Here is a 19,240-nt window from a genome sequence, read left to right on the forward strand (position 1 = left end):
CTCGCCCGACAAACAAAAAGCCACAACACGGCTCCATTGGAAAATTTAAATTAATGGAGTCATTGAAAAGTACAACCTGTCCTGTAAAGAAGAAGCCCTCATATGTCTGTGGACAAAAAAATTAAAAAACGTTATGGCTCCGGGAAGAAGTGGGAGGAAAAAACAGAAACATAAAAACAGAAATTGGCCGCATCGTGACATATTTGCATGTATTATCCAATATACAAACACTCTGACATGCACTTACAATATATATATAGGCAATAATCTAAAAACAAACATAAAACATATTATATAAAACACATCGTTCACTTGTGGGTTCCTTTCTCACCATTCTTGGGCAAACTCTGGATCACATTCACAGCGGCTTCGAATCGAGTTTGGTGAAGGGGTTTTGTGTCCGCCATGACGTGGATGAGAAGATTGGAAACCTGGACCCTGAGAGATTAAACCGCTGAAAGAAAAGGAAGAAGTTACTATGACACAGCCTCGTGTCCAACCTCCTGACTGTACGGGGCCCGTAGAAGTAGGTTTCAACTGTAAAGACATCACATATAACTCAAAGTATCTGGAAATGTTTTCTTAAAAGGGAACCTGTCACCAGTTTTGGGGCCTATAAGCTGCGGCCACCACCACTGGGCTCTTATATACAGCATTCTAACATGCTGTATGTAAGAGCTCAGGCCGCTGTGTAGAACGTAAAATCACTTTATAATACTTACCTAAATAGTGGCTGCAATGGAGTTGGATCATATGGGCGTCTTCCTTCTCCGATGCCGGCGCCTCCTCTTTCGGTTATCTTTGTCATCCTTCTTCTGAAGCCGGGGTGCATGACGCGTCCTACGTCATCCAAACTCTCTGGCATTGAGATCCTGCGCAGGGCAGATCAAAGTATTGTAGTGCGCCTACACGGGACCAGCGAGTGTGTATGACGTAGATAGGACGTGTCATGCACACAAGCTTCAGAAGGAGAACGAAGATGGCCGAAAGAGGAGGCGTCGGCACCGGAGAACAAAGACGCCCATATGATCAAACTCCACCGCAGCAACCGTTTAGGTGAGTATTATAAAGTGATTTTTACGTTCTGCACAGCGGCCTGGGCTCTTATATACAGCATGTTATAATATTGTATATAAGAGCACGGTGGTGGTGGCCGCAGCTCATAGGCCCCAAATCTGCTGACAGGTTCCCTTTAAGGGTTTCTTACTTTCATATCAAGAAATAAGCAGTGCCGATGGCGTCACGTGTACACGCAGTTTCCTGCACCATTGGCAGATGTGGTCCATGCTTCTTAGCAAGTATGTGGAGATGTCAGGTCATTAGCACCACTCACCTCCCGAGACACCGGACAAACCCTTTACCACATAATCTACCCCTTGGATATATAATGAAAAAATAACATGTGGAGGTCTAACTACTCAGATGCAACACTAAGGATATTTTTTTTTTTAAAAAAAGGGGGTTCTTTAGTGATACCTTACCGAGTGGTGGGGTTCCGATTGCTTGGATCCTTACTAGTGATGAGCGAGCACTACCCATGGAAGTCAAAGGGAAACAAGCATTTTTCTGGAAGTTTTGCGCTTCCCAATAACTTCCATTATACTCGGTACTCGAGTCGAGTCAGTCTGAGTGTCTGAGGTGCTCGTTTTTAGTACCGAGCATAGTACCGTGTTTCCCCAAAAATAAGAACTACCAAAAAAATTACGCCCTAGCATGATTTTACAGGATTTTTGTAGTGCTCGCTCATCACTAATCCTTAATCTCTATGTCACAAACCACCGGGGGGTCACTCAGAAATCCCCCGCGCTGGCTACCAGTACGTCACAATCGGGGGGTAACAAGCAGGAGTCAACCCTCCTTTATACCTCCCGACCGACAGACAGAGCACGTGACGCGCTCTCTAGCGCCCCTCTTATAGTCAGGCCAATTATGGAATTGCCCGACAATAAGCAAGGAGGCCGCTATACTACTTATGCCGATTATTGAAGGGTCCCCGGTGAGAGTAGGGTATATATTCCCCCGACCTCCGCGGGCGGAATATATAATATCTTCCCGGATCTCACTGGCCTCCCCACAATAATCCTTGGCACAACTCGCTGCCACCAACCGATTTACGGTAACTATTAGCCGAACACACAGACGTGGGATTCAAGATCGAGATAACAGAACAGCCAAGATTAATTATATAATTTAATCGCCTAAAGCACACTAGAAACTACAATATATACAATAGGGAATCTACAGAATATACATATGTCAGAGTACAGTTACAGACAAAGCATGGTTTACAAACAGGCATACACAGTTCAATCAGTTACCTTGTGCGTCTGGCCACAGGGGGCGCTGTAGACCAGGTTTCCAGGAACTCTCTCACAGGTCTGTCCCAACCAGGCCCCCGAGCAGAAGAACACTGGAAAATGGCCGAAGTAGGGTTATCAACCTGGGCAATCCAGGTCCCCTCCTACCTTAGTGACCTCACAGGGAAGCACTGCCACTCCCCCTGCATGGATCAGAATTATCCAGCAAAGGGGATATTGGCCATAACTTTGCCTGGGAGCGTCGTAGGCGGACGCCAACGCTCTCACTGTGACAGTTATGAATTTAGCTACAGAACGAGGGGACTCATGACCTGTCTGCCAGTTCCCCATTGGCTGATATCACGCCTGGGGCATTTCCCAATGTCCTGCTCCCATAAAAAGGGGGTGCCGGCATCGTCCACATGCGGAGACACCATTTTTATGGTTGCCATATTTATCGGAAATATGGCTTGCGAGATATGAACCATTTTTTACTGGAGTCGTTCTGTCTGGCTATTTCCATAGCCTTGCTAACTAGCTAGCAGCTCCTACTACAGGGTGACGGCAGGGAGTCATCCTGTGTCCATTGTCCTAAAGCCACCTAATTTCCATATCACAGGACATGGCCATGGGATTTGTTGCTAAACCAGTTGTGTGAAGGAAAGGGGGGGTGACACCAGGAGAGGGCTTCCTGACATACTTGAATATCATGATTTATCGTCATATCTCCGGATTTACCTCACACCTCCCCCCTTTTGAGGGCGCTAGGGGGCAGCACACTCCGGTGTTCCCCCGTGCGCCCGTCCGCGACCTCTCCTTGTCGGGACAGCCCGTCTGCGTTACCGTGGTCACGGCCCCTTTTGTGGCGAATGGTGAAGTTGTATTGCTGGAGCGCAAGGCTCCATCGCAACAATCGCCCATTCGTCCCAGAGACGGTGTGCAACCAGCTGAGGGGATTGTGGTCCGTCTCCACGATGAAGTGGCGCCCGTACAGATAGGGTTGCAGACGCTGCAGGGCCCACACTATGGCCAGGCACTCCTTCTCCATCGTGGAATAGGCAACTTCCCTTGGTAACAGCTTCCTGCTCAGGTACAAGACTGGGTGCTCTTGGCTCGCAGAGTCCACCTGGCTGAGCACCGCACCGAGGCCGAAGTCACTGGCGTCGGTCTGTACTACAAACGGCCGCGTGAAGTCGGCTGCCTGTAGCACGGGCAGGCTGGACAGGGCGTCCTTTAGGGCCCGGAAGCGCATGACATACCCGATAACCGACACTCCAGGGGTGGCCCAATCCCCTTCCCAAGCCTCTTTCACCAGAGCCAGGGGGCCCCGCACACGTCGCCCGTACAGGAGCTCAAACGGTGAGAATCCTGTTGAGGCCTGTGGAACCTCCCGGTAAGCAAATAACAGGTGTGGGAGATACCGCTCCCAGTCACGCCCATGGGAGTCGACCAACATCTTAAGCATCTGCTTTAAGGTGCCATTAAACCGCTCGCACAGGCCATTAGTCTGTGGATGGTACGGGCTGGCCACCAGATGTCGCACCTGGACTTGCTTACAGAGGGCCTCCATCAGCTGGGACATGAATTGGGTCCCCCGGTCGGTGAGCATTTCCTGGGGAAAACCCACTCGGGAGAAAATCTCCAGCAATGCGGTGGCCACCTTGTCAGCCCGAATGGACGACAAGGCCACTGCTTCTGGGTACCGGGTGGCATAGTCCACTACCGTCAGTATGAAGCGTTTCCCGGAGCTGCTGGGGATGGCCAGCGGGCCGACCAGATCCACAGCCACCCTCCTGAAAGGCTCATCGATGATTGGCAGAGATACCAGTGGGGCTTTGGGGCGTGGCCCCGCCTTCCCCACTCTCTGACAGGTTTCACACGAACGGCAGTAGGCAGCCACATCGGCCCCCATTTTTGGCCAGTAGAAATGCTGGTTTAACCTGGCCTTGGTCTTAGCGATCCCTAGGTGTCCGGCCATCGGAATCTCATGTGCGATCCGCAACAACTCCGTCCGGAACGGATAGGGTACCACCAACTGTCGGTCCCTGGGCCACGCCTCCGGTGAACCCTGCTGGACCGTGGCCCGGTACAGCCGTCCTTGGTCCCAGACCACTCGCTCCGGGTCCGAGTCCGAGGGAGGCTGTGCCGCCTGCTCCTTTAGAGCTTTCAGGCTGTCGTCAGCTTCTAACGCTGCCTGAAACCCCTGACCAGATGTGGCCAGAATCGACGAGACTGTCACATCTTCGGTCAGTACCCCGGGACCTGTGTCCTGGCCTCCACCTGACTCGGCTGCCACTTGGTCAGAAGGGGAAGAGCTATCGGACCTCCGGGAGGCCCCTTGGCTTCCAGCACTCCCACTGCGGGTGACAGCGGCCACAGCCGCTGCGACCGTGGGTCGTGCCTGCTCCTCCTCCGTTCCTGACCAAGTCGCCGGTTCAGGCAGACCTACCTGGCTTCCTGACACCCCGGTTGTGGGGGAACCCTGCACCGAGATCTTACCTGGGAGCACTTCCGCTCCTGGACCGGCCCCAATCTCACCTGCCTGTTCCCCCTCTGCAGCAACAGAACCCCGCTGTGAAATCTCTGGGGACCCCACATTTGCTGTGGTAGCCCCCACCCCACACACTGGTCCTCCCCCTGCAGCACCCTGCTCTCTGCTTATCCCTGCAGAGGGCAACAGATCCCAGCTCACAGGCTGGTTACTTGTAGAGGCATTGTCACACCTTTCTCTGACCCCCTCCCCTGTCACAGCGGCAGCTGTGTGTGTGTCTATGGTGTCTATGCAAGCAGAAATATCAGAGTTCACTCCCTCCTCCCCTACATCATTCATAGATAACACATTAACATTGTCAGGAGTCATGTCAGTACTGGCTGAAGGTTCAGCCCTTGGTTGGGGCCCAAACTGGGAGGTTATCTGCCCCAAATCTGTCCCAAGTAGCACGTTTGCAGGGATCCGATCAGTTACCCCCACCTCCCTCACCCCTCGCCCTGCGCCCCAGTCCACATAAATGTCAGCAACAGGCAGCGCCGGGTCAGTGCCTCCAATCCCGGAGACAGCGAGGGTTTTTCCAGGGATCAAGTCTTGGGGGGACACCATCTCAGGCCGCACCAGAGTCACCTCCGAGGCGCTGTCTCGCAGTCCTATGGTCACAGACCGGCCGACGGTGACAGGTTGGAAGCTGTCCAGGGACCTACCACCACCCCCACCCACACAATACACCTTGGGCGGCCCTTGGGACGGGGACGGAGCCGGGGCCTTGGGACGCTGAGGGCACATGGCCTTGAAGTGTCCAGGTAGGTTGCACTGGTGGCACCGTCTTGGTTCCGCCACGGGCCTGGAGAGGGGAGTTGAGGGGGACACCCCCTGCAGTCTAGGGGCAGGTGGGGCAGTCGCAGAATTCATCTTACCCCCTCTCCAGGTGCTGCTGGTGGCCGCTCTCCTGGCCTCAGGGGCCCGGTTGTTGGTGTAGTCATCGGCAAGGGCAGCTGTAGCCGTGGACCCCTTTGGCTTCTGGTCTCGGATGAACTGGCGGAGATCCTCAGGGCAGTTCCACAAGAGTTGCTCCGTGATGAACAAGTCCAGGATCTCCGGTCCGGTGGAAAGCTGCAGGCCTTGGGTCCAGTGGTCGGCAGCTCGGGCAAGTGCCCGCCGGTGGTCAGCCCAGGAGTCCTTTGGTCCCTTCTGTAGGCTCCGGAACTTCTTGCGGTAGGACTCTGGAGTGAGGTTGTACTGTTGGATCAGGGCCCGCTTGATGGTGTCGTAGCCCTGATCTGCCTCAGCAGGCAAATCCCCAAGGATATCCAGGGCCTTACCCCTTAAACGGGGGGTCAGGTATTTGGCCCACTGGTCCTTGTCCAGATGGTGCTGCAAGCAAGTCCGTTCAAAAGCAGTCAAGAAAGAGTCCAAGTCTCCATCCTTCTCCAGCACTGGGAAGTCCTCAACACGGACCTTTGGAAGTTTGGTGTCTCGAAGGTCACATGTGGCTGATGAGGGCCGGAGCTGAGCTAGCTGCAGCTGGTAGTCACGGTCTGCCTGTCGCTCTCGCTCTTCACGCGCTGCCTGCCGCTCTCGCTCCGCAGCCTCACGCTCTGCGTGCCGCTCTGCCCTGCGCTCTGCCAGGAGTTCCTTGTAGCCCTTCTGGTCTCCAGCCTGGAGAAGGGCCATAGCCATTTGAAGAAGGCTATCCGAGCCTCCCAGGCTCGGTGGAATGGCACGTGGTGATCTGCGGCACGCTGCAGAGCTAGGCGATTCACTGTCCCTTTCAGAGCGGAGGGCTGGCATCTGGCTCGTTGAGGAACCTTGGGTGAGCTCCTCCTCATCTTGTCCAGCAGTGCCAGGTTGCGCAATGTCCTCGGCAGAACGGTTTTCTGGCGTCGAGCTCCTGGAGGACTCGTGGGCAACCTCCTCATTGCTGTCCACAGCACCGTCCTCCCTCTCTTCGGCTCCTGCCTTAGCATTGGCCAGTTGCATAGCTCTGCTCCTGGTGCCATCAGCCATTCTTGCAGACTTTTGGTCACTGACACAGAACTGACACCTGATGCCTCCACACACCTTACAGTATCTGCACTCTGACACTCTAGTGTTGAGCTAGTCTGAAGACCCCAGCAGCCACAGCTGCTGCAGGCAGTCTTTAGTGTCTGGGAGTATGGGTCTCACACTCACACACACTATTATCTCGATCCCACCGCTATGCCACCAACAATCCCACCGCTGCCACCAATATGTCACAAACCACCGGGGGGTCACTCAGAAATCCCCCGCGCTGGCTACCAGTACGTCACAATCGGGGGGTAACAAGCAGGAGTCAACCCTCCTTTATACCTCCCGACCGACAGACAGAGCACGTGACGCGCTCTCTAGCGCCCCTCTTATAGTCAGGCCAATTATGGAATTGCCCGACAATAAGCAAGGAGGCCGCTATACTACTTATGCCGATTATTGAAGGGTCCCCGGTGAGAGTAGGGTATATATTCCCCCGACCTCCGCGGGCGGAATATATAATATCTTCCCGGATCTCACTGGCCTCCCCACAATAATCCTTGGCACAACTCGCTGCCACCAACCGATTTACGGTAACTATTAGCCGAACACACAGACGTGGGATTCAAGATCGAGATAACAGAACAGCCAAGATTAATTATATAATTTAATCGCCTAAAGCACACTAGAAACTACAATATATACAATAGGGAATCTACAGAATATACAGTTATGTCAGAGTACAGTTACAGACAAAGCATGGTTTACAAACAGGCATACACAGTTCAATCAGTTACCTTGTGCGTCTGGCCACAGGGGGGCGCTGTAGACCAGGTTTCCAGGAACTCTCTCACAGGTCTGTCCCAACCAGGCCCCCGAGCAGAAGAACACTGGAAAATGGCCGAAGTAGGGTTATCAACCTGGGCAATCCAGGTCCCCTCCTACCTTAGTGACCTCACAGGGAAGCACTGCCACTCCCCCTGCATGGATCAGAATTATCCAGCAAAGGGGATATTGGCCATAACTTTGCCTGGGAGCGTCGTAGGCGGACGCCAACGCTCTCACTGTGACAGTTATGAATTTAGCTACAGAACGAGGGGACTCATGACCTGTCTGCCAGTTCCCCATTGGCTGATATCACGCCTGGGGCATTTCCCAATGTCCTGCTCCCATAAAAAGGGGGTGCCGGCATCGTCCACATGCGGAGACACCATTTTTATGGTTGCCATATTTATCGGAAATATGGCTTGCGAGATATGAACCATTTTTTACTGGAGTCGTTCTGTCTGGCTATTTCCATAGCCTTGCTAACTAGCTAGCAGCTCCTACTACAGGGTGACGGCAGGGAGTCATCCTGTGTCCATTGTCCTAAAGCCACCTAATTTCCATATCACAGGACATGGCCATGGGATTTGTTGCTAAACCAGTTGTGTGAAGGAAAGGGGGGGTGACACCAGGAGAGGGCTTCCTGACATACTTGAATATCATGATTTATCGTCATATCTCCGGATTTACCTCACACTCTACAATGGGGATTTTTTTTCTTTTTATTCTCAACAGGGTAATATTATTTCGATTAGCATGGAGTGGCAGTGTGCATGTCCAAATACCGCTCCATTCATTTTCCATGGGGCTATTGGAAAAAGCCAAACACAGCCCCATGAGAACGAAAGGAGTGGCGGTTCAGTATGTGGACAGGCGGTCCATCCGAACGGGAATTAAAGTGCCTTGTTTTGCTGATTGGTGAGGGTATCAATGATCGAACCCCCAGTGATTGATAAGTTATCGCTGATACTGGGGTGTACCTTAAGGCCCCGTCACACATAGAGATAAATGTTTGGCAGATCTGTGGTTGCAGTGAAATCATGGACATATTGTTCCATTTGTACACAGCCACAAACCTGCCACTGATTGTCCACAATTTCACTGCAACCACCGATCTGCCGCAGATTTATCTCAGTGCGTGACAGGGCCTTAAGAATCCCTTACAGATAGCTATACACATTAGATATCCATCATGGAAACCGGTCCACCTCAGGAGGATAATTTGACTCTCCCCTCCTATACCCCCCTTTACTTTCTGGTAGCAGATATCAGGGAAAATAGAATTGTGCTTACTGTTAATTTGGTTTTTAATAACCCTCCACAACAGCACCATGAGAGTCATCCTCCTGTGGTGCTGTCGTGGAGGGTGATTGGAGAAGGTAAGGATCGGGCAATTGGATTTCAACATGCCCAATCCTTTTCTTTTCAGAAGATCTAACAGCAACTTATGCTTCTTTTCTTACTGAGTGCACATTCATAATTGAACGAGTTGAGTGTGCACGTATAATATCAGGATCATAGCTCCCATAGTTCACCATTACGGGAATGACCCTTTAAATTTTATTTGTAAAGTGCATATTTCCTCTGTGTGCATCCGGTAATTACAGCTCACAAGTAAACCTGTAACACTAGGAAATCAGCTGGAGACTTTCCCTCACTAATAATATCAAGTAATTATTAAGTGTAATCTAAGAAAACATGATCACTTCCTGGAGGTGTCACAACTGATGCGTATAAGACTTGCTGAATACACCACGGGGACTAAATAAGCAAAATTTATAGGGGTAGAGTCACCCATGCCGGTCTCTATAGCAGACGGCTCTGGACAGAGATTTCGGGAAGTCTGATTGCCGCCATGTCAGTGATGTCTGAGCTGCGACTCTCCAAGTAATAATAAACTACATCGCTCATGCTGGTCCTGTGTGAAAGTACACTAAGGCCATGTTCACACAGAGGTTTTTGCGTAGATTTTCAAGCAGATCTGGTTTTCCAGGTTGTGTGATTGCTGGACTACAAGGAATGTCTGGAGGGTGTGATCTCTGGGGTGCATGAGTTTCCTTTCATTTATAAACTATGTAGTGAATTCATAAATAACGGCACATTGCAAGGTGCAGAAATCCTCTGCGATGGACACCCTGAAAGGTCCTCCGGACTGATGGCTGTCATGCGATGTTCAGCTCTGCGCACACGTGCTGGCTTTGTGGCGTCAGACTCTGTTCACACTGCGGAGTCTGACAAGCAACCTGAGGGTTCTGGATTCTTCAGCCAGAGCCAGGTATCGGCTGGTTCGGGTTCACTGGCCTTCAGCTCTGCAAGAGATAATTCCTGCAGACTGCTGACTGAGTAGGACCTAAGAGCTCAGGTTGCTGATTGCCAAGTGCAGTTGTCACTTCCCTATCCAAGGCACTGCCTCCTTCCAGGAGATGCCGATGATAGCTTCAGTTTTTACTCCAGTAATCCCGGTCTTGGTATTTTTCCTGTGTATGTGATCCGTGCTGCGCTTCTGATGAGCTGTGAGCGTTCCTCAGTTGTGCGTTACTACCCAGTACACACATTGTTGGACATATTGGGACCCGTAGATGCGCAACTGCGTGAAACGGCTGTCATCCTCCTGAGTGCCAGCATCTGGTGGCCGGACCCGCTCTTTTTATGCACCGTCAATAAAGTGAAGATTTCATGTGACAGCATGTGCCACGTCTTCATCGTCTTTGTTGTGCACACATATCGTCTCCTGTGTGTTTCGAGTGCTGTGTGTACGAGTTTCCGTTCTCTCTTGTCCGTATCATTTTGTGGGGTGTTGCCTTTGTGGTTCCAGCACAGAGGGGGAGAGGGGGAGTAAGATCAGGGTCCGGACAGGAGTTAGGGTCACGCTGGGGGCTCAAACCTGGTTACCATTAAACCTACCTTCAAGATAAGGGACAGCGCAGGGTCACAGTCTTAGGCCCAGCCTAGGGGCCCCTGTCCTGTCTTCATTTACCCCGTGACAATGGCCTATACTTTAAGTGAATCTGTCACCAGGATTTCACATCCCACACTATTTATATGCACATGTAGTTCTTTTAAAGACCATTACATGGCCAGTCCACGCCTCAGTTTGAATTGATATGTAAATGGGACCATTACTCTCTTGTCAATGGTCCCAGGGAGGTGAAGAAAAAAAAAAATAGACACATGGTGGACTCATAGCGCTCGCCTCTGTACTCTTCAGTGTCACTCCCTCTGTCATCAACATCTAGCAGGTGGGACCCATCATCACTGTAGCCATATTATTGACATTTGGGCAGTATTATCATCATCATCACACTCCTGGACCAAACCGTGCGCTCTCCAATGCTGCTATCATGTGGTAGCATTAAAAAAGCACAATGTCGCTAAAGGTGACCAGGATCACAACTTGATCCTGATGGCAGAGCAGCGCTTACAAGCTTTACTGGAAAGAGCTTGCAAGCTCTGCTTAATGTTAACCACCGCTGCAAGACTGAAACCCCAGCATTCTTGAGAACATAGAGGATTATTCATAACAAGTACATTGCAAGTTAGTTGCCAAATTAACTACATTGCTAGTTTTTAATAGCCACTTTGCAATGTGAACCATTAGCCCCTTTAAAACCACAGAAAGGGTGGATTTGCTCGGCGGGGTCCTCACAATCAGCTCGCTGTGGAGGAGGTGTCCTTAGAGGACCTTCTCATCATTGTGATTTCCTCGTGAATGCTCACAGATCCTGGTGCCGGGAGGCTGAACATCTCTGGATTTGCTTGAGGCAGTCATTACCTGTTGTGAATTCTCCACCAGCCTCGTTACTAGAACGTGATCGTACACGTCTCTGACGGTGCACACATCACGAGTGTGGCCTCCATCTAACATATCTGGGAGTAAAGTCACCAGACGCCCAAAGAGTTCCATTGCCCTGAAGTGTACCGGCCAGATAGAGGCCTAAAGGACACTATCAGCCTCCATCGGAGTACTGTAACCCTATGGACATGTTTGGCCAGTGATTAGTTGCAGACTGGAATGGGGGGGGACCAGCTTTGTGACCAATTTTAACAAAATCCTAAAAACCTCCTTTAAAGAGGACCTTTCATCAAATTTTTCATGTTGATTCGCCTTGTCTGGTGTGGTCTTCGGTGTGCACAGTTGACAAGACGCCAGCGCAGCAAATTACAAGATGCAACCAGGATCCTGAAAATTCATGGAGCTCCTCTCCGCAGCCAGAAAGCGATGACACGGACCAGTGTTGCGGAAAGATGGTCACTCATCTCTACGCGACATCATACAGGGAGAAGATCACGCCCCACCATAGCTTTGAACAGGTTTCTCAGTGTGTGAGATTTAAGGATTAAGCTCTGACCTCCTGGTCTAACCTCCTGCATGAGTCAGTGTGGGGGGAGGGGAAGCACAGCTGAGTTTAGCTCTGTCACATTATAAACCCTTCTACCAGCTCTCCTGATTACTGCATGTGTCAGTATCTTACTTACGTCTCTTGCGCTCAACCTATACTCACTCTGCAGTAAGATCTGAACCGTTGTTACATCTCACACAGGAGCCGCCTGACTGTTCTGGGTTACTCCTGTGTGAGTCATATAATGACAGCCCTGACCTCACTGCAGACCGAGTAGAAGTTGAGCGCAACAGACATAAGTGTGATACTGACAGATCTGTAGGCAGACAGTGTGGGATAAGTGGCAGTATAGCAGATGTGACCGTGATATGAAAGAAGGAGAGCCAATAGAAGGATGTAATGCCGCCGGCATCCCTGCACTCCACCCGGCAGTAACAGCGACACTTTCACCGCACAGTGGCTTCTGATCAGGTCTCCGCCGCGTCCCTGTGCAAGCCACGTGTCTCCTAGGAGCTAGCACGCGCACTCCCCACCTCTTAAAGGGGCAGTGAGTGCACTCTGTGAATATCCCCAGCCAATGTCTGGAGGACACTAGGTACTTAAGGCTCCCTCCCATATTGGAAGGTGCCTGAGCAATGTGTCTTGTCAGTTAATCTGAATGTTAGCTGTCAGGTCCTCTCAACTTGTTCTTGTGCCTGAGTTCCTGGGTCTGCCCCAGTCCTGCATACCCGTATACTAGTCTGTACCAGTCGTCCTACGAGTCTGTTCCAGCTGTCCTGCTTGTCCCTTAGTCTGTACCGGCAGAACAGGGGACTGGCCTGGAGTAGCACCAGGCAGCTACCTTCCAGCAAAAGCCTAGCCCCACCATCAGAGGCTCAAGTAAACATGATAGTCGCTTAATCATCCCATTCCAAGATAAGCCTGGACCTCTGGCGCAGTGGCTTCACACCCACCAGAGTTACAAAGAGTTTGTAATGTGACACAGCTAAACTCAGCTGTGCTGCCCCTCCCCCCACACTGACTCATGCAGGAGGATAGACCTGGAGGTCAGAGCTGTAATTACATCTCACACAAAGAGTAATCTGCTCCAAGCTATGGTGGGGGGGGGGGGGGGGTGATCTTCTTTCCTTTAAGTGTTGCAGCCTCTTTATGATTGGTCAGCATCATACAGGGAGAATAAGTACACGCCCCCAGTGAAAACTATCTGATAACAACCACTTGGATCTTGTAAAACTTAACTCATTAGGTACCAAATACTTTGATTTCCAATATCTTTGCAACAGAGAGGCAAAATTTCAAAAAACGTATTCCACTCTGCAGCCCCTACTGCATGAAACATTTGGTGAAATGTCCTCTTTATCTAGCACTTGTCCCTTCCACTGCTGACATGGCACCGTCTGCTGCTTGCCCGGTTAATGAGCAGGATGTGTCCACGAGACCTGCCCACACCTGACATCACCAACGCCTATCGCCTCCTCGCTGGGGCTACACTGTTTCTTCAGTTGCCCGTCAGGTCACGTGTCTTGCCGGCGACATAATGTTAAGTGAATATTTAAAATTTGAGCAACACGCACCTAACATTGTGGTTTATGAAGGGAACAAGAGCAAAAGTCCGGAAAAATCATTGTCACACTGCAACATTGCAATAATGTCCACAACCAAAGTCACAGAACACCCCCATTCATATGAACACCCAGCCAAATGCACCCCCAGCCCCTTATGAGCCCCTAGTCTCCTATACACCTCCGCATCCTTCTTCACCCCCAGACTCTGGAGCTCCTAACAACCTATGCACGGCCAGCCTACTGAGCCCAAAACTTCCTATGCACTCACAGCCTCCTGAGACCCTAACATCCTATGTATCCCATCTCCTGAGCCCCTAGACTCATATGCACTACCAGCCTCCTATGTATCCCCTGCCTCCTAAGCCCCTAGCCTCAGATGTATTCTCTGCCTCCTGAGCCCCTACACTCATATGCATCCCCCTGCCTCCTGAGCCCCTAGCCTCCTATGCATCCTCCTGAGCCCCTAGCCTCCTATGCATCCTCCTTCCCTCCTGAGCCCCTAGCCTCCTATGCATCCTCCTTCCCTCCTGAGCCCCTAGCCTCCTATGCATCCTCCTTCCCTCCTGAGCCCCTAGCCTCCTATGCATCCTCCTGCCTCCTGAGCCCCTAGTCTCCTATGCATCCCCCTGCCTCCTGAGCCCCTAGCCTCCTATGCATCCCCCTGCCTCCTGAGCCCCTAGCCTCCTATGCATCCTCCTGAGCCCCTAGCCTCCTACGCATCTCCCTGCCTCCTGAGCCCCTAGCCTCCTATGCATCTCCCTGAATCCTGAGCCTCTAGCCTCCTATGCATCTCCCTGCCTCCTGAGCCCCTAGCCTCCTATGCATCTCCCTGCCTCCTGAGCCCCTAGCCTCCTATGCATCTCCCTGCCTCCTGAGCCCCTAGCCTCCTATGCATCTCCCTGCCTCCTGAGCCCCTAGCCTCCTATGCATCTCCCTGCCTCCTGAGCCCCTAGCCTCCTATGCATCTCCCTGCCTCCTGAGCCCCTAGCCTCCTATGCATCTCCCTGCCTCCTGAGCCCCTAGCCTCCTATGCATCTCCCTGCCTCCTGAGCCCCTAGCCTCCTATGCATCTCCCTGCCTCCTGAGCCCCTAGCCTCCTATGCATCTCCCTGCCTCCTGAGCCCCTAGTCTCCTATGCATCTCCCTGCCTCCTGAGCCCCTAGCTTCCTATGCATCTCCCTGCTTCCTGAGCCCCTAGCCTCCTATCTATCCCCTACCTCTTGAGCCACTAGATTCACATGCACCCCCAGACTCCTGAACCCCTAAGCTCCTATGCACCACCTGCCTGCTGAGCCCCCACGCTCTATGCACCCCCTGCCTCTTTTGCACCCTCAGATCCTATGCCACCCCTTCCCCTTATCCACCCCCTGCCCCTTACGCACAGGTTGTGTAGTAGACAGGCAGATCAGCAATGTAAGCAGTTATAACCAGGGAGCAGCAGGACCCAGCAGCTTCAGCACCGGATACAAAGGTCGGGGAGACGTGCGGCCGGGCGCAGCAAACAAAGCACAGACTAATATTACGCTAACATATTGAGGCGTCTGTGGCACAGCCCAAAGTCTGACACCAGCGGACAAGGACGAAACCATCACCTGTGAAGACACCTGCAGAGCCCGGAGCCGTCATAGTGTCCCCATCTGTCATATCCAGCCGCAAAGCGTCTCGGGAAGTGTAGTCCTGCGGGAGATTCCCGAACACAGCAACGCGTGATCGCTAAAGAGTTTTTTCTTCTTTTTTTTTTTTCAAATATCTTTATTAATATCTACATGACTGTTGACAAACAAATAGTAAACACTAAATTCGGCCATTTTGTTGTAGTGAGGTTTGAGAATGAGAAAGGAAAATGAAATAATTCTTAGCCTCCTGTTATTTATATATTTATTTTTAATCAAATTTTTATATACATTGTTTTGTAATCATAGCCATTCTTGAAAGCTTTTGGCAATGATAGGATGGGAGGAAGATGAATCTGGTGCATATTTTTATTTTATCCTACAATTATTTCCAACTGACCTCACTTTTCTCAAAATTGGAAACAGTTCTGGCAAATTTGTGGTGTCCTAGGTCAAAAATAGGCAACATTTACTGAACCCGGCTCACGGAGGTCGTTTACAGTTGTGATTAAGGCGACCCGTTGACGGGCGGCACTAAAGTCTGCCTAATTTTACATAGTTGGAAACTATAACCCATGCTTTTTAAGACCACTCCCCACATTTGTTTTGCTACCCCTAGAGTGTTCAATTGAAGGTCCAATGAGCATTTTGGCAGCACATGTACCTCAAGAAACATATTATGTCCCCCCAATTATCTTCTGGATGTGCCTCTCTTTGGGGGTTTTGATGGTACCAAGAAAGAGACAAAGAAAACTCCCCCATCTTTGAGTGCCTTACGGTCCTTTCCAGAGAAATGACAACATGATCACAGCCTGGTGTGTTTGTGTCACTTATGTGGGTTTTTTTCCCAACCGAATTTTTTCAGTGGAGGTGTTTCGCCCGGGGACCAGGGGTACTCAAATCCGGGCCACAGAGTCACTTCTGTGGGTATCACGATGGCGTGACCCGGTCTGTGATCCCAGGCTCCACAGAAAAAGGGGATTTGGTAAGGGGAATTGTTATAGTTCGTGACGCCACCCACGGTTGTGGTGATGGCACCACCGCTGCTCAGTGTGGGGGTCCCGGGGATGGTATGGAGCAGCTAGATGTTATTTCTCCCCTCCGTGGGTAGGGGGGTTGGTTGTCCCGGGGCCCTGTGATGGGGTAAGCAGGGGGCAGGGCGCAGTGCTGCAGTGCGATGCCCGAGGGCACGGGTGTACTCACAATAAAGTCACACGGAGTCACTGGTGAACTAAGAATTGCCGGTGTCCGCAGCCTTCGGTACGGGGGTGTTTGTATCCCACACACGGTGCAGCAGCCCTGGTTGTTCTTTCCCTGCAGCAAGTGTCTTTCTCTCCACTCTCTTCCACTGCTCCTCAGCCGGGAACGGGGAATCACTCCCCTGTAGTGATCCGGGTACCCAGGTACCGAGGGGCCACCGCCCGGCTCCGGCTACCTGTTCTGGCCCCTTCCTCACTACGGCCTGTCCCGGCCCTCTCAGAGCACACTCCACTCCCAGCCGGGAGCTACTACTTCAGACCTCCGTCCTGTCTGCTCTCCACACACTGTCTGCTCCAGCCCCTCCCCTCTCCTCTGCTTTTCCCTTACACTGGGGGCTGTGCTTTGTCATGCTGCACCATGTGAGATCAGATTACCAAGGAGGATTAACTCTTTCTGTGACACCCTGGCTGTGCCAGGGCGTCACACACCCCCTTGGTAAAACACGGCCCGTCCTCGGGCCGGCTAGGCACCGACATTTTATTAAACTGGAAAAGATAAAACATCAAACATTTTCAATCCTCCCAAAACGGGATGCACATCACTTTAACATTGCAGTAACAGTCCAACACTTTTAATAATAACAGGGTAACGGTTCCTTCAGTCACCCACCCAAACAACCTAGCCTTGGTGCTGCCCCTAAAACCCAGGCAGCACCCCTTGACCCCAGTCCAGGAACAGCCCCAAATTGGTCAACGGAACCGGTACTTCGCTGCCGTTGCGGCCGGGCGGACTGCCGGAGCCGTCGTCATCTCCGTCGCGGCCGGGCGGACTGCCGGGGCCGGTGGCAGGGTGGTGACAAAGGTGAGGCCTGGGGACCCCAGGTCTGGGTCCTCCCCAACAGGCGCTGCGGGCTCCGCTACCGGTAACAGGGGTAACGGCTCGGTGCATCGCTGCGGCGGCCTCTTCCAGGAACCAAATGCTGGCAGAGTCCTGGCGTCCCTGCTTCCACAGTCTTTGTTACATAAGCTGCGGTTCCTTCTTTCTGCTCCCCCTTGGTACTCGGGAGCAGTCCTTCCAGCAGCTTTTAAAGTTTCCCTTTCGCTTCCGGTCCTCCGGAGCTTCACTTCCGCCCGCGTTCTCGGGGGGGCGGAGCCTCTTTTTCGCGCCCAACGCTTGGGGAAGAAGGTGCTGGGCGGGAGATTTTCGCGCCCAAAATGGCGGCAAAGATGGTGACTTTAAGATTTTTGCAGCGGATCACCGCTGACAGTCCAGAATAAGGCGCACTTCCTCCAGATAGCTGGATGGGTTCGATCCTGTTCGTGACGCCAAATGTTTCGCCCGGGGACCAGGGGTACTCAAATCTGGGCCACAGAGTCACTTCTGTGGGTATCACGATGGCGTGACCCGGTCTGTGATCCCAGGCTCCACAGAAAAAGGGGATTTGGTAAGGGGAATTGTTATAGTTCGTGACGCCACCCACGGTTGTGGTGATGGCACCACCGCTGCTCAGTGTGGGGGTCCCGGGGATGGTATGGAGCAGCTAGATGTTATTTCTCCCCTCCGTGGGTAGGGGGGTTGGTTGTCCCGGGGCCCTGTGATGGGGTAAGCAGGGGGCAGGGCGCAGTGCTGCAGTGCGATGCCCGAGGGCACGGGTGTACTCACAATAAAGTCACACGGAGTCACTGGTGAACTAAGAATTGCCGGTGTCCGCAGCCTTCGGTACGGGGGTGTTTGTATCCCACACACGGTGCAGCAGCCCTGGTTGTTCTTTCCCTGCAGCAAGTGTCTTTCTCTCCACTCTCTTCCACTGCTCCTCAGCCGGGAACGGGGAATCACTCCCCTGTAGTGATCCGGGTACCCAGGTACCGAGGGGCCACCGCCCGGCTCCGGCTACCTGTTCTGGCCCCTTCCTCACTACGGCCTGTCCCGGCCCTCTCAGAGCACACTCCACTCCCAGACGGGAGCTACTACTTCAGACCTCCGTCCTGTCTGCTCTCCACACACTGTCTGCTCCAGCCCCTCCCCTCTCCTCTGCTTTTCCCTTACACTGGGGGCTGTGCTTTGTCATGCTGCACTGTGTGAGATCAGATTACCAAGGAGGATTAACTCTTTCTGTGACACCCTGGCTGTGCCAGGGCGTCACAGAGGTCCCCTTGTGATAACGTCTGATCATCAAGTTGCACCCTTGATGATCCACTCATTGTCATACTGGTGTGAGCAAAATACACTCCTATGCCATTTGAACTCCAAATTAATAAGATTTGTTTGACGAGCGCTCAGGAAATCAAAACAGCACAGCCTGTCATGGTGTACTGAAGACTAGAGATGAGCGAACCCAATGATCGGTTTTCCGGTCAAACACTAACTTTAAAAAATAAAAACAGAGTTCGGATTTGAAGTTCGGGTGCTTTACATATGCTGACCACTCACACGAGCATCGCTGTCCTCTGGTACGCTCCATGTGGTGTGAGCCACTTGCAGTGTTTCATCAGCTCGCATTGGGAGGAACAACAGAGTGATCAGTTGTAATTTGCACCCAAAAAAAATAATGAAAAAGCTCTGCCCACCCGCCCCCGGAAATGATCTGCTTATGGCTGGTTGCATGTAGGCGGAGACCTGAACTGCCAATCTGTGATTTCCATTGGGAATCAGGCCCAGTCCGAACTCGTGAAGGTACAATTGGGCTGCATCCGCCGAACCGAACCTCTGCGTGTTCGCTCATCTCTTCTGGAGACCTCTGCTTTATTAGCCCATGTGACCAGTTTATATAGGGTCTCTGACAAAGAACAAGGTTCCTCTGAACTATGCACCAATAGGAACAGTACAGGTGTGATAGAAATGTGAAACGTTCCCACACATTAGTGTTACCTGATCACCATAACATCATAAAGTTATAAGACAAGATGGACACCGTACAAAA

The 19,240-nt window shown here is 51.9% G+C and overlaps 1 protein-coding gene across 2 annotated transcripts in view; it reads right to left on the reverse strand.

Annotated features, from left to right (window-relative positions):
• Positions 1-15,208, reverse strand: part of ACBD5 (acyl-CoA binding domain containing 5) — a 77,288-nt gene extending 62,080 nt beyond the window's left edge. For both annotated transcript variants that reach the window (XM_075315534.1, XM_075315533.1), the window contains exons 1-2: positions 15,100-15,208; positions 332-454 (exon numbers count right to left, since the gene is read on the reverse strand). In XM_075315534.1, the coding sequence (XP_075171649.1) occupies positions 332-407 (76 nt within the window). In that variant the 5' untranslated portion in view covers positions 408-454; positions 15,100-15,208. The remainder of the gene's footprint in view (positions 1-331; positions 455-15,099) is intronic.
• Positions 15,209-19,240: the final 4,032 nt, after the last annotated feature.

The sequence above is a fragment of the Anomaloglossus baeobatrachus genome, chromosome 6 (genome assembly GCF_048569485.1).
Source record: "Anomaloglossus baeobatrachus isolate aAnoBae1 chromosome 6, aAnoBae1.hap1, whole genome shotgun sequence".
NCBI lineage: Eukaryota > Metazoa > Chordata > Amphibia > Anura > Aromobatidae > Anomaloglossus > Anomaloglossus baeobatrachus.